General features: G+C 36.1%; 1 protein-coding gene across 3 annotated transcripts in view; it reads right to left on the bottom strand.

Moving 5' to 3' along the window:
* Positions 1-5,120: 5,120 nt before the first annotated feature.
* The window catches only part of Odr4 (odr-4 GPCR localization factor homolog), a 28,782-nt gene continuing 18,658 nt past the window's right edge, over positions 5,121-15,244 (bottom strand). For 2 of the 3 annotated variants that reach the window (XM_034513051.3, XM_034513053.2), the window contains 5 exons: positions 14,118-14,246; positions 13,426-13,516; positions 10,710-10,880; positions 7,284-7,391; positions 6,370-6,685 (listed from right to left, as the gene is read on the bottom strand). In XM_034513051.3, coding sequence (XP_034368942.1) covers positions 6,618-6,685; positions 7,284-7,391; positions 10,710-10,880; positions 13,426-13,516; positions 14,118-14,246 — 567 coding nt within the window. In that variant the 3' untranslated portion in view covers positions 6,370-6,617. Of the gene's footprint in view, positions 6,686-7,283; positions 7,392-10,709; positions 10,881-13,425; positions 13,517-14,117; positions 14,247-15,244 lie in introns of all 3 variants that reach the window. The other variant, XM_034513052.2, reaches the window with a different exon arrangement.

Genomic DNA, 15,244 nt, shown 5'->3' on the forward strand with positions numbered 1-15,244 from the left:
AACTTTTTCCTAATTATAGTGACTACCACTATAAATTTTAGAACTAACGTGAATCCAATGGTATTTGGCATGACACTTGAGATGGCTCCTTACCCTTAAATTCTGAACCTCCTTCCAATAATTTGAATAGGATCAAGAGCATCAATTCATTCTTCCAGATGCCTATCTAAATCCTCTTGTATATTCAACACATTAGTAATATTTTTTGGCTAAATGATTAACAAAAGTAGCTATCTTAACTTCTTGTGTCAAGGCAATTGCAGAAGCAGTGGTGCTAGCAATTAATGTAATTAAAGCTGTTATACCAGCAATAATCAAGTCCACTACCCTCTTGATTCTGCTTAAAGCCTGACTCATTTCTTCCAGTACTTGCAAGCTATTTTTAGAATACTAAGGTTCTGTGATACTCAGGGCACTAAAACAAAAGCTGATTGATAGACCTCCCTAACTGACATGCCTGATTTCAAAACACTAACACAATTAGGTGTACAATCAATGCAACCTACATTAAATACTGAAGAAGAAACAAAAGTAGTTTTATCTAACTTAACAATTAAAAGAGCCTTAACACATGTGCTAACACCTGTCTGAAATCCAGATCCTGCCCCAACTTTATCTCTTGATAACATAACATCATAGAGAACTGCAGCTAATTCCCATATATGTCTCTGAAAATATCCAGAGCCAGACTTCCAAATGAAGACTCTTGTTTCCAATACTGGATTGATTTCTAGACCAGTCCATGATTGAGTCTGAATAACTGGTCTCATTTAATAACAATACAAGAGACATTATAACTTCTCTTTTTGATTTTCTGTTCCACAAGCTCTAAAAACTTGAGGCAAGGCAGCTTGTCCCATCAGGGGTATAGGTAAGCAATGGTGGGTTGGGAACATATGTCCAATACAGCTTCCCAGTCACCATTGTCAGGGCACTCAGCAAGCTCACATATCAGCATCATTCTTTGTCCTGGCATCAGCATGTCTCACCCATCGCTCTGGCAGACACCATGCTCCTTCATCATCCTGCAGAAAAAAAACACAAAACAAGCCCCTTTCCTCAGATTTAATACCTGATCGGGATCATGCCTTATGCCAGTAAGTGGATCCTTCCCTTTCACCCATGCATAAGTATGCCTAGTTGTAGAGTACCAAAGACATTCAGCAGAAAGTTTCATGGCATCCAAATTAAAAAAAAATTAAAATAAAAAGAACATTATTTAAATAAATTTGTGGTGTACAGGGATATATCTCTCCCTTTTTTATTTTATGATGATACTGTTTTTTAAGTTCCATGGGCCCCTTCCACAGTCTCTTGTCCTTGACATTTAAAAGGAATCCCAGTAATATGGGTAATGTTAAATTGTTGCCAAAAAGTCTCAAATGTTCAACTACAATAGCCAGTTCCATTATCTGGTTTTTTTTTTTTTTTGTTTGTTTGTTTATTTTTCTACACTGGGCGTGTTAGAGCTCTTGGGAGTCCAGCCTCCTCTCCTTAGGATGCTTTCTTACACACCTCAGCACCACTTGCCCAGAGATGGTGCTCCTGACAGTGGTCAAGAAGATGGTCCATAAGCTTGCCTACAGGTCAATCTCATGGAGTTTTCAATGGAGGTTCGCCAAGTTGACATAGATGACCCTAGGTCTTGTCAAATTGACCTAAAAACTAACCAGCACACTACTCAAATGTTTACTCTTCCTAAACAGGAACACTTGGTCAGGTTAGGGTCCTGTCAACAAGCCTTTGTCCTACTTACAGCACAAATATTTTGTATAAATAATGAAACAATGAATGCAAATGTGCTTTCAAAATGATGAAGCAAAGACAAATCAGTCACTTTTATTGTTTGTCTTTAATGACAAATAAATCAAAACTTATTAATATTAATATACCTTTACTACAGTGTGGTTTCCCCAATATATTTGTTCATCAGGCTAAAATCACAAGTCAAGAATAATTTCCTGGGTATTTGTTGTACAGTGGCTAATCTATATTTAGACAAACCCTGAAAGTAAGAACCAACCAAGCTTATGAGCTTGTCATAGAGCTTGTGTTAATCCCCATGTGTTGGTAAGAATGTAGTGAATTACTGATGGCTACAACACCTTAGGGCTCATATAAAAGGAAGAGACATTGTATGGGTCCACAGGAGTAGCACAGCAGAGGAAGACCAGCAACAGATTAAAAGGCAAACTGTGATCAGTTTATTTCCCTTTGGAATAAAGATTATTTTCTTCCCCTTGTCTTTTGATTTAAGCTTATGCTGGAAATTAAGTTGGCCAATACATGTAGTGAATATCATATTCAGGAATTTCCAAGCCAGGGTTTTATGAGGAGTCTTTCTCTATTGTTCTCTTGTGAGAATGTCCATGCTGGTGTTACTTCTTTGACCCCAAGCATCACAAAATATGAAGAAATTCAGCCATGAGGATGGGAAGAACTCCAAGCCAGATGCAAGCCTCACACAGAACTAGGATGTGACAGCTGGGTTCCCAATTGAGATCCACCATCGACTGTCAACCAGGTGAAAGAACTATCTTGCATGTTTAAAGCCTAAGCTGGCCCTAAGATAATGGAAGTTCCAGCACCGCCACATAAAGAACTAAAGTGACTTCTGTCTACTCAGAGAATTGTAAGAAAAACCATTACTGATGTAAGTGGAGATGGTCTGTTAGCAAAAGGAAGCAAAAGTTATGTATTGCTGCCATAAAAGAAATAAAAACCCACGTATCTGTTACTTAGAAATACTGTTTTCAATGTATTTGTTACACATTGCTTCTCTCTTCCACTATCATCCTTAACTTTTGTACCATAAAAAAATTTCACTAAATTAAAAAAGGAGGGGCTTCATGGATCTAAAGTAACAGAGATAGCTACAGTGTGAACCCACTGGTCAGAAAGATACAAAGGCAGACAGATTCCTTAGTCAGCCTGGGACATAGTGAGTCCAGGCCCAGGCGTAATAGAAATGGTAATTTCAGGGTCCCACCTAGCTAGCTTGTCATCTGTGCTTAACAGAGGCAGGCAGATCTCTGAATTCTTTTGCAATATTAAAAGAATAAATAAATAAATAAATAAATAAATAAATAAATAAATAAATGTGCTTTCTTACTCCTAAGAATTAAGGGGCTGAGATCACCAGATGCTGATTCCTAGGATGGATAATCAAAAGGGAACATAGAATAAATATGTAAATAAAAAGCTGGGCTTCTGGTCTGCATGAGGTGAGCTATTTCTATGAGAGCGGAGCTCTCTGGAGATCTCTAGAGAGCAAAAACAGCTCTTCAAGTATTTTTTCTAAATAGGATTTCTGACTTGGTCAGAAGATCCAACAATTTTTTATAGCAGTTTTTCTGACTTAGGTCAGAAAACACATGATCTATCCAGACAGCTTTTAGATTTTTAACTAGCAGAAAGAACTATTTAAACCAAAGAGTTTTTAGAATAGCAAGAAAAAGCTGTCTAGAGCAGAGCAGAACAGAAAGAAAGGGGGGAGAGAGGGAGGAGACAGGGAGGGAGGGAGGGAGGAAAAGAGAGAGAGAGAAAGAGAGAGAGAGACAGAGAGACAGAGAGAGACAGAGAGAGAGACAGAGGGAGAGTGAGCCTGCAGCCTGAAAAGCCATCTCAGCAGAACCTAGGCTTGGACATGGACACACACACACACACACACACACACACACAATCACCACAAAAACCTGCAATATAGCTTAACCTTGTTTAACTGTACAAACAGTATTATACCATGTGTAGAGTTGGTATTTACCTAATCATTTCTAAATAAAAGGGTTTTTTGTTTGTTTGTTTGTTTGAGACAGTCTCACTATACAGTGCCTATTGTCATTGAACTTAAAATCTTCTTCCTGCTTCAACTGCTGGACCTGAAATTATAGGTTTGAACTATGAAGCCTGAGTTAAATTCTACCTGTGTTTGCATGTACGTCATTCTTCCTGCTAAATAAAATTACATCCCCTAAATGTACTTATTTTTAATTAATAAATATTTGGATTACAACCATAAACATTGTTATGTTCTCTTATAGTTGTATCTATGCAAGAATTTACCTAAGGTATATACATGTGGAGAATACAGTCACTTAGCTCTACAAGGCCATGGCTTTCTGAGCACCTACAGTGTGAAGTGTGTTTTATCACACCATTTTTATTAGCATGTCCATGGCTTAGTTTTTCAACCAAGTGAAGGTAAGATAATACTGGTTATGGCCTTAATCAACCTCTTATGCAGGTACATATTTTCATATGTCTAATCACATGTTTTTAGAATGCCTTGGGGGGGTTGTCTCTTTTTTTAATCACTTGTCTAAAGGATCATGAACAGAAAGGTAGGAAGCTCATGCTCTCAGTTTTTAATGCATACATCTTTTTAACATAGTGCTGAGGTAACTAAGCCGTGCATCTGAGTTTCACATGTGTTAAGAAGTGTTATTAGCCTGTAGCTTTCTTTTCTCTGGCTATCCCTGATTTTGACAGGTTATATGAGCCTCACACAATAACCTAGACAATCTTCCCTCATCACATATGCTTTGAAACTTTGAATAAAATTTTGAATAGTAGTATTGTCTTTAAAAGAGGGGTAAAAGGGCAGTGCTGACCAAATAGATAGATAGATGATAGATAGATAGATAGATAGATAGATAGATAGATAGATAATCTTAATTTGTTCACTATTCAACACTACTGAACAGGTCTACTTAGCTTCTGCAATTCAACTAAAATTTAACTTTGGAGAATTTCATCTGTTTGATCCACTTTGTCCATTCACTTTCAGAGCCTGACTTGTCTCTGTTCTGTGGTGAGGAAACAGCCCAGGGCCTTGCGGTTGTGAGGTGTGCAGCTATTCTTACTCTACCTTTTTGTTGCCCTCTAATGTCCGTTTATCTGTATTGTGCCTTCCTAAACTCCTCTTCACTGGGATGTTTCACCACCTATGTATTCTTTGAGAAGGTGGCCTTGAAAGTAATTCATGTGGATAACCACATTTAAACCTTGGCTTGGCCCCTGGATCCTAGCAGAAGCCCCTTGAAGGACTTTGATTCAACCGCCCGCCTCCTACCTCTTAACCCAGATTTTTCCCAGTTATATCCTTATTTTAAAATTCCACATTAATGTTGCATAACAATATTTATTTGGTGTTACATTTGTTTACAATTTGCATTACAATTTCTTTAAATACTTCATTATGATTGTCTGATACATATAACACTTTAAATTTACAATACTGATCATTTTGTCTGTTCATTAACACTTTAATTTCAAATCTTGCTTCTTGAGTAATTTTTCGTATCAAGGACCATCCATTTTCAGTTTCTGTAATGAAGGTTTGTTTTCGAGTTTCACTTGGCACCAATTTCCACAGTTCCCCTCACAATTATGAAGGGATTTTACCACCTTCTTGGGTGCACTGCTGCCCCTGGGGTCTACTGTGACTGACTGACTTCCCTCAGCTGAGCATCTTTGTAGCCCCTTTGGCTTTTTAGCAACCTTGTTTCATACTCGTGGTTCACTTGTACATTTCTTTGTTTGCTTCTTCAATTATAAGTCTGTTTGATAATGTGTGTGCAGAAACCTGTTGTCTAAGTGCTGCCTCTCTTCAATTCTACTCCTGGTTCTCCTAGACCTTGTCCCTCCTCTCTCCTCCCAGTCCTCCTGCTGCTCCACCTTCCACTTCTCTTATCCCTCAGCCAAGTCTACTCCCACTCCACAGCCCGCAGCTTCCCCTCCTCCTCATTCTGAGGAACACTACCTGGCTTTTATTCACACTATGGCTCTGCCTGTTACTCTCTACATTGTTGATGTAAACCTTAGAAAATGACTTCAGTGCTTTTGGGTTTTTTTTTTTTTTTTTTCCTACAGTTTATTTTTCCCCATTTCACTGCATCTTGTACTCATGATAATAATTAGGAAAAAATATTGCTTGATCAAAACTTATGGGAGTCTTGGGCCTAAGTTAGGAGTGTTTCTAGTTTATTTCTGCCAGGAGCTACACAGAACTACATGGGAAAGCTGCTAAATATTAACTGCTCTAAACACAATAGCATCTCAGATTTACATTTCTCTTTGTTTCTGGTTTGAAGCAAACAGCATACTGCAGTGCTGCTATTGTCATCTGCCATCCAAGAAACCACAGTTCATGTGAATACTTAAAATAGTACTCATGGCCTCCAATTTAAGCAATGTCCATAAAGTACTGCAACTGGGTGCATATTAGAAAAGTCCTTTAGGATGAAGATAATTCCTGAAGATACATGTGCTATGGTTGCTACTGACTGCTTAGTTTCAATATCCTGATTAATGTGTGATCTGGCTCAACAGCACTAAACAATAGCTCACATTTTGACCCTTCTGAAAATACATAATAGTGACCTATTACATGCAACTCCATTTGGATGCATAGTTTACTTTTGGAAACCTGGGCCAGGTAATAAAAGCAGGGCTAAACAAGGCAGCTGGTGATTCCATCTAAGTCAGGAACAAATCTAACAGAAATCCTCGTAGCAGGGCTTGTTGCTAGCTTCAGTGCAGGTAACCGTTGATATCTTTATTTTTGTAGCTGTTGATCAGTGATTTCTGGATGATCAGCAAACTCTTTGGGCTTCCCCCTAATCACTGAAGTAATGGAAGGAGATGCCCACAGCAAGCATTGCAACAGCTAGTGCTGTGATCACACCTAAGAGGGAAACGAACAAAACAATGCAAGTGGGGTGAGCAAAAAAAAAGAAGGCACCACTGACCCTTAGGCTTGAGACGAGGTAACATGGCCTATATGGTGCACACGCAGAGACGTACACATGTATGCACACACACTACAATATGTACTACAAATTTGTACAGACTAAAATCCAGTGATGTCTTAGAGAAAAATATGGTAGCGAGTTGAAAAACTAAGTCATAAAGGTTGGACAAAGTGTCTCTCTCACACAAATGCACACTAAGAGAAAAACAGAAGAAATATTTTAAAAAGCTTCTGTAAATATATGTGTGTATGTATGGACACATACATATATATAGGTTCACAAGAACATACACATATACATACATTCACAATATGCCAGCTGTCTCATACTTAGATTATATGGAAACACAGCTCCAGTGGATAGTGCTTCTCAATCATTATAATGCAAATTTATTTGTGTAGTTATCATCAACTTCAATCATACTCAGTAAATATGGTCTTAATCTAACATTTTGGTTAATTGAAATTAATTTTAAGATAAAAGGAAAACTGAAAATCAGTTCATTTTCAAAGCCACAAAAAAAGCAAATACCTATGTTTTGCTGAATTTTCACTCCTATGGTTTTTTTTGGTTGTTCAGGTTGGTCATCACTTGTGTTGGTCAGTGAAGCCTCACTATTCACAGAGGAAGTCATACAAGCTGCAAGAAATCAGGACAAACTCTATATAAATTGAAAACTGCCATTTTAAAATAACATAATAAAGAATATTCTCAATCAACAGCATTTTTCTTCCACTATTTTAAAAGATCTATTTTTATTTAAAATTTATTTTATATGCATGTATGCACGCGTGCGTGTGTGCGTGCATGTGTGTGTGTGTGTGTGTGTGTGTGTGTGTGTGTGTGTGTGTGTGTGTGTGTGTTATGTGGCTGGTGCTTGCAAAGATCACAAGAGGGCATCAAATCCTCTTTGGCTGGACTTAAAGCAGTTGTGAACTGCCTCAGAGGTGCTGGGAACTGAACCTGAGTCCTGACTAGAGCAGCCAAGTGCTCCTATCCACTTAGTCATCTTTGCTGATCCCTGATTATCTTTTGTATAACATGAATTTCTTCATTACTCAATATAGGTGAACTAAATTTCATGAATACATATCAAGGTGACATAGTTCTCAAAACATGTGATTTTATTACTGACCTAAGCCGAACTGAATGAACATGAGTATATAAATGAGTGTGGGTGCACATGTTCCAAGGTAGGCATGTGGGGTCTGAGGACAACTTTTAGGAGTTTGCTCTCTCCCTTAACCAAGGGTACCTGAGATGGAACTCAAGTTGTCAGACTTTTACTGAGCTATCCCCCCAGCCCGAATGTAAGTTTTTACTTCATTATGCTGACAATAATTTATGTACATCTGCCTATGTAAATTTACTTAACTTTAATTAATAAAGAGTCCTGGAGACTCACTTGATATCCCAAAAGTGGTAGTACAGTAACTGTTACAGAATTCTAGGGAACTATGCTTGAAAATAAGCATTTCAGCATGATCCCTTATTAACAACAACAAACAGTATAGCCGTGTGTGTGTGTGTGTGTGTGTGTGAGAGAGAGAGAGAGAGAGAGAGAGAGAGAACATCAGAATAGGACATATTAAAGTGTTTGCTGAGATTTAATTACTGTTTCAATTTAAAATGCCACCATGTGTGCATCCCATTATACTAGTATAGCCGAATAAGGATGACACATTAAACTATTGAAATAGGTATCTATGACTGAGGTCATCAGTACTGACAGCAAGTGTCTTCTTATCAGCCACCCAGGACTTGAGTTCTTTAAATAGATGATTCCCCTATCACTGTAGAACTGTAGTCAACAAGTTATTCATTCATGAATATACACCATTAATTGGGCATAGTAGTGTCACACACCTGCAATTTCAGTACTCTGTCTGGGGCAGAAAGATAGCATATTTAAAGAAAGCCTGGGCCACAGAAGCAGATCATGTTTTAAAAAGGGAGGGCAGTGGCTTGAGATATAACTGAATGGGAGCATGCCTTCCTGTCAGTTTCATTCCTCGAACCACAATAATCAATCAGCTTTATTTATTTTTCCTTTAAATTACTAATGGTTCCCAGGCAAGTGAATATGCATGGAATCAGGAAAAAGGAGTTCAAGGCCTGCCTGAACCACACAAGATGAATCTCAAACGACTACGGCATGGGGATAGATCTCAGTAGTAGGAAGTTTGCTTCCCATGCACAAAGCCATGGGTTCAAACACAGCACAGAAAATAATAAATGAGTAAATGGTGAATATTTAGGAACAAAGAATAACTGGCTCCAATACCAAGACAGAATTGACAAAGATGAGTTTCAGCATATTTTAAAGGTGTGTCTTCAATTTATTTTTATCTGATACTATAGACAAAGTACATCTGAATTAGTAAGTTAATGTCTAGGAGATGACTAACACATCCAATTTTAATGCCATGCTTATCCTTCACCATTAGTGAGTCAGTTTGACAAACAAATTGTATTTTTATCCTTTAAGTCCTTTAAAAGTATGTTATTTAAAGATATTTACATGGTAAAATATGTATTTTTAAACATAGCAACTACTTGACAACTACATTATAGAACAAAAATAATAGTCAAGAAAATAATTTCAAAACCTTTGAAATAATACCAAATATTTATAAAGTTTACTTGTCCTAACTATGTAACATTTCCATTTCTTAATCGCAACTATTTTCAGGGGTTTATTGTATATAGAAATCCTGATATACTTGTGTAAGTCTGAGTACATTTTATGTTCATACTTTAACATTGATATTTTTGTTAGTGTGTAGAAGTTCATTGACAAGGAACTAATTATGTGATAAGGTACTGTACCATCCTTCATTTATTATGTATTTCCTTTTAGAAAATACCCCAAAGGTACTGTGGCTTAAAAAGGTTTTAGACACATTATACAACTATTAGTGGCAAAGCCTAGACTCAAATCAAATCACAACAAGGCTTTCATTATGAATCTAGAACAAAAAAATAAAACTACACACCCAATGCATTTGGGTAAATGAAATAAATGGATGGACAATAATGGATGAAGATAATCCTAAACAAATAGGAAGTTTAGCTAAAAAAAACCCTTAATATATCCATCAAACTTGTGGTTTTTATTACCCAATCCCATAATAATAAAGACCATATAACTATTAAAATATATATAATTATTAAACCATCCCATCCAATTCAACAAATTTTGAGTAAGGCAAAACTGACATACTTCTAGACAGTTTTTATTCTTGGCTACATCTCAGACCAGTGTTCAGCTCCTAAAATGCCTAATCATTTTTACTCAATTCTTTCTTCATTATCAACTTAAAGTCAAGAAGTGTCCCTGAGTCCCATGCAGAGATGGTGCCCCTGTTGCACATCTGGCAACCTGTCCACTTTTCTATTACAGACCTAATTACCTTGTTCACATCAATCTATTTCTCTGTACATTCTCCTGTGTTCCAAAATTCTTGAGAAGTACCACAATATTATACCTTTAGAGTCCTAATGTACCAAAGGTCTACGTTCTGTCCACATCACCTTCATCTGACTTCTGGACCTACTCACCTGACTTTATACAATGAGGATATAAAGGAAATAACAAATTACACAGAAAGAATTTTATAAAACAGTTTGAGAAAAACTTTTCTCACACTGAAATAAATATTTGGAAGCTACACATTTCCACATATTTAAGGCTGAATTTGTCTCATGAAGATTTACTTGATAGACTCAAAAAAAAAAAAACTTGCTGTGTTTGAAGTTTGAGTAAAGTTTCCAAAGAAAACACTTACTTTTTTTTTTTTAATGTGTAGAGATCTGTCGTGTGTGTGTGTGTGTGTGTGTGTGTGTGTGTGTGTTTATACATACCTCAGTTAATATCTCAAAGTATTAAACAGAATTAGCTTTAAAAACCAGGAAGACATGGTGAGTTTAGGTGTGGTTTCAGCACATTTTAATTACCTGTGTTTACTTCCTCTGCAATTTCCAAGTCTTCTATTTGAATCTTATGATCTAACATCTCTGAAAAATGGTCTCTAATTTCTTCAGCTGATTCATCGCCAAATTTATAATCACATAACATTACCGTCGATCCAGGAAGGGGAACAAAAACTCGCTGAGGAAGTTCATAATCTGAAAAGAAACATTAGAATGTTTACTTCAAAAATGTAAAAATATCTGTTGAAATGAATCTTGAAGTGACAATAATGTCTTACTTTCTAATTGACAAAATTGCCTTTATTGAGTTCTTTGTTTCATCAATTCCCCTGGCTTCTTCAAAGGGCTCTAAGCAATATGTCTATGAAATATACACCTCCTTGCCTTTAATGAGGAGTGTTGCTAATCACACGTCCGTATAGGACACACTATGTCCTATGATGGAATGCTTGGTCAATTTTATAACTCCCTGATAAAAAGCCACTTTTTTGTTTGTTTTAATCTTGTAAATATTGTGGATTTTATTGCCAACTTTTTCTTCATTTATGCATGCTCAAAGTCAAAGCAAGGGTCTTTCCTATCTCTGTCTCCCTTACTCTGGAAAGAGAAGTCTATGCCACCACAACTGGCTTTATTCTGGGTATTTGTGCTTGGGTACAAACACTTTTATCCAGTGAGCCATCTCCCCAGCCACCGTGTTTCACCTTTCTTTGGATACTTGGAAATTAGACTATAAGTCTCCACATTTCTAAAATACTTACTAACTACATAAATATAACTGCTATTAATATCAAGATGCAGCCCTAACAAACTAACACTAAATAAAGCACACTTTATTGAAAAAATATCCACTTTGTCTGCATCAAATATGATTAAAAAGCTATCAATATAAAGATCGAGTAGAAAATTGGGGTCATTTCATTAGCAATCTACACTTCCTCCTCAAGAAACTAGGGTTCCTTTATATAACTACAAACAGAAGATGCTGAAGTATTCCCTAAGTTCATGGGGACTACAGTGACATAAACTAGATAATTTTTCTACTTTTGCCTTATGACCTCATTTGTGTAGAACCAAAGAATAATTTTACTCTTTGACCACACTGCCTCCTAGTGCTATGATTATATAACTGCAGTTTGTAGCACAGCATGCAAAACTAGGATGGTATTATTTTGAACCAAACGTACTTGAATCTTAAGTTAAAAATTCAAAGACGGCTTTAATATGCATGAATAATTGATGTACAAAATTTTAAGTGCATTTTAAATTTGGATTCTATATTTGCCTGAAGAATGAATGTTATAAAACTGAATGCCAAAGAATTGGTTGCAATACATTTAATGACTCATTAAAATAGAAAGGGTATCTACTTAGAATCAGAAATTAACTCACCAGCAGAATAGTAGGAAAGGAGACACAAGGATGTACTTTCAAAAAGCATATTTAATATTACTTTTGAGTATAAAATTATGTTAATTTGAAAGCCAGGACTAGAAAGTGCTATGCATGCTACTAGATGGAAGAAAAATCTTACAGTCTTACCCTGCTGTGAACCCTGCTAGCCTCAGTGACAACTGGCCTGGTAAGACATGTCTACTAGAGAAATAGGCATGAATGTCACAAGGGTAACCAATCAGTTTCTCAATGGACTAAGAGCTTGCTCCACAATTGGAAAGCCATACCTAGTACCAGGTTAGGGCAAGAACATGTGGCTGGCTAGGTCACAGGCCTGAGGTCAAACTCTATGATGCTAGTAAACAGGTATCACATTAAACTGACTGCCAATGACTTTTTGTTTTACTCTTAGATTAGTGAATCTCTCAACCAGGGAAGTCTCTTTTGCAGTAAATGGTAATTAATGCAGAGACTCACAACTGGTCATGGTGCAGGGAATGAGAGATTACAGGATGCTCAGCGCTAAATGGGGCATCTACACCACAGTCCATCTTCTCAAGGCCCTGGGATTACTGCAGAAAAGGGACAAAAAGACTGTAAGAGCCAAAGGTGATGGATGACTATAAAAAATAGTGTTTCCCAGGCACAACAGAGCAATTGCATAGATGAACATAGAGCAACTGTGACAGCATGCATATGATCTACACAAACTCAAGCCATACAATTAAGCATGCTCTAGTGGAAGACAGCATGTCCAAAAATACACGCTCAGTACAACTAATCGGCTATGTTTTAAAACAAACAAATTTGGGTGGGTAAGGAGGATATGGGAAAAGGTGATGGCAGGAGTGAATTCTAAGGTATTCTCACGAGGTCTGGAGAGATGGCTCAGAAGTTAAGAACACTGGCTGCTCTTCCAAAAGTCCTGAGTTGAATTCCCAGAAACCACACAGTGGCTCACAACCATCTATAATGTGATCTGATGCCCTCTTCTGGCATACAGATGTACATGAAGATAGAGCACTCGTAAATTGAATAAATAAATTAATCTTTTTTTTTTTTAAAAGTAAGAAAAAATTGAAAAAAATCTCAAATAACTAATTTTAAAAATGAGAAAAAAACAGGTTACATAACATTAAAAGGCTCTTCCTTGGAACTGACAAAATGTTCAAAACACAATGGTGGAAGAGGGAGCAACAGAAAAGATTTTATTCAACAACAAAAGTAAAAGACAACTTACTGTTATAAAACATGCTACATAATATGACAGACATGTTAAATCTTGACATCTTACTGTATGAAACTGTTCAAACAAACACAAAAAAATACTTATTTATAGTCATACTTTTTTTTTCTGGAGTTTCATTCAAAAGCAGGTCCTCAAATAGTATTTCACAGCGATCAGCAACTGTGTTCAAAATATCTCTCTTCACTGCCTATGGGGGAAGGGTGAAGTATAAACACAGTAAGAAATAAAATACTTCAAACTTGAATTATTTCATTAGAAGAAAATCTATAATTTGCTTTCCACTGTAAAAATGTCCACTCAGTAAATGACACATTATTCTATTTATTATTGTTATCTACTTAGCACACCCATTACTATTATTTTTAACACATTTAACACATTTAATGATAAATTTATATATCCCACATTTAAAAAGTAAACTAGTGCCAAATAAAGAATTAAATATTTCATCTAAACAAATCTTCCCAATATTCCAATTAGGAAATGTACTATGTGGTAAAAGTTGGTCATCTTTTAAAATGTTCCTAACAATTCTTCTTTTGAATACTTTTCCTGTTAAGAATCTGAGCTTCCCTCAAAAGAAATACTTTTAAAAGTACTGATATATTACAAGAGTGGAACATTTACTAGGCCCACATAGACAGTCTACACATAAAAGTCTAAAAACAGATTGGACCTTTACTAATTAAGGTCAAAGTAATAATCATAAATTAAGATAGAAAGAAAGTAAACTTCTAGAATTTTTTAATATTAGGTTGTTTCCGATTTTCTAAGTGACTCTTTTGTACCTGCACGGCATCTTTAACCTTGGGTCTGTTGCTATGAATATAAGCTCTGCACTTCACATTTCCCCGGAGGTTGACAGACCCACTGCAGACCTGGACTGTGGCTGTGGATCTGTGGTCCGAATTCAGGAGCTGAAAGACAAAATCCATTTTAGTCTTAACAGTCCTAACATTATCAATTATATGAAACATTTGACCATAATGTAACCAATTTATTCAATAGAAAGGTTTTTTTTGCCTAAGTACTAAAAAATATTCTCTGTAAGTTATTAAAAGTTCTTTATATGTCTTTTTGTAAGTTGCATATTATTTTCTGGGCATTTTTAATACAGATAGAAACCAACTATATCTCAATGTTTTCTCATTAACATAAATATTTCAAATACTAATACTTAGCATTCACTATCTCCTAAAAATACATTATTTGTGGAATCCTCAGGTAAGTATTATAAAGATAAAAACTGCATAGAAAAACATATTACAGTAGGACACATAGTGTACAGAATACAGGAAAACCACAACAGTATACAAATTAGGACACCATAAATATGGTAAAAAAAATCTAACCAACGAATAAACACACATTTCTGTGCTTTCAATACATAACTTTTATATGCTAAGGGGAACCTATGCTTTCCTCATGTAAGGACCTAACACCACATACAGCTGTCAGCAGAAAATGCTATTAATGATTTCAGAGAGATGACATACCTGTTTTCATTTCCTAAGTCCTACTGTCTTCAGTCCAAGCTAAAGACAGGTATTCTACACCCTTTGTTTTCCAGATGCTTCAACATTTAGATTATTACTATTACTATTATTATTATTATTATTATTATTATTATTATTATTATTATTATTATTATTATTTTATGCAAACAAATGCTTTGCCTGGAATATATGCCTGTGTACATGCATGTGCAGGACTGAGGAGGCCAGAAGAGGATGTCATAGTTATAAATGGATGACTGCTAGCTGCCATGTAAATGCCAGGAACCAAACCTGGGTCCTCAGCAAGAACATCAAGTGCCATCACTGCAGCCCCATTCCAGACACGTTAACTCTGACTATCTTAAGTGCTGAAACTAAGAAGGCATGGGAACAATGAAAGTACTTCTCAAGGCCTAGTA

This window comes from Arvicanthis niloticus, chromosome 10 (assembly GCF_011762505.2).
Source record: "Arvicanthis niloticus isolate mArvNil1 chromosome 10, mArvNil1.pat.X, whole genome shotgun sequence".
NCBI classification, from domain to species: Eukaryota; Metazoa; Chordata; class Mammalia; order Rodentia; family Muridae; genus Arvicanthis; species Arvicanthis niloticus.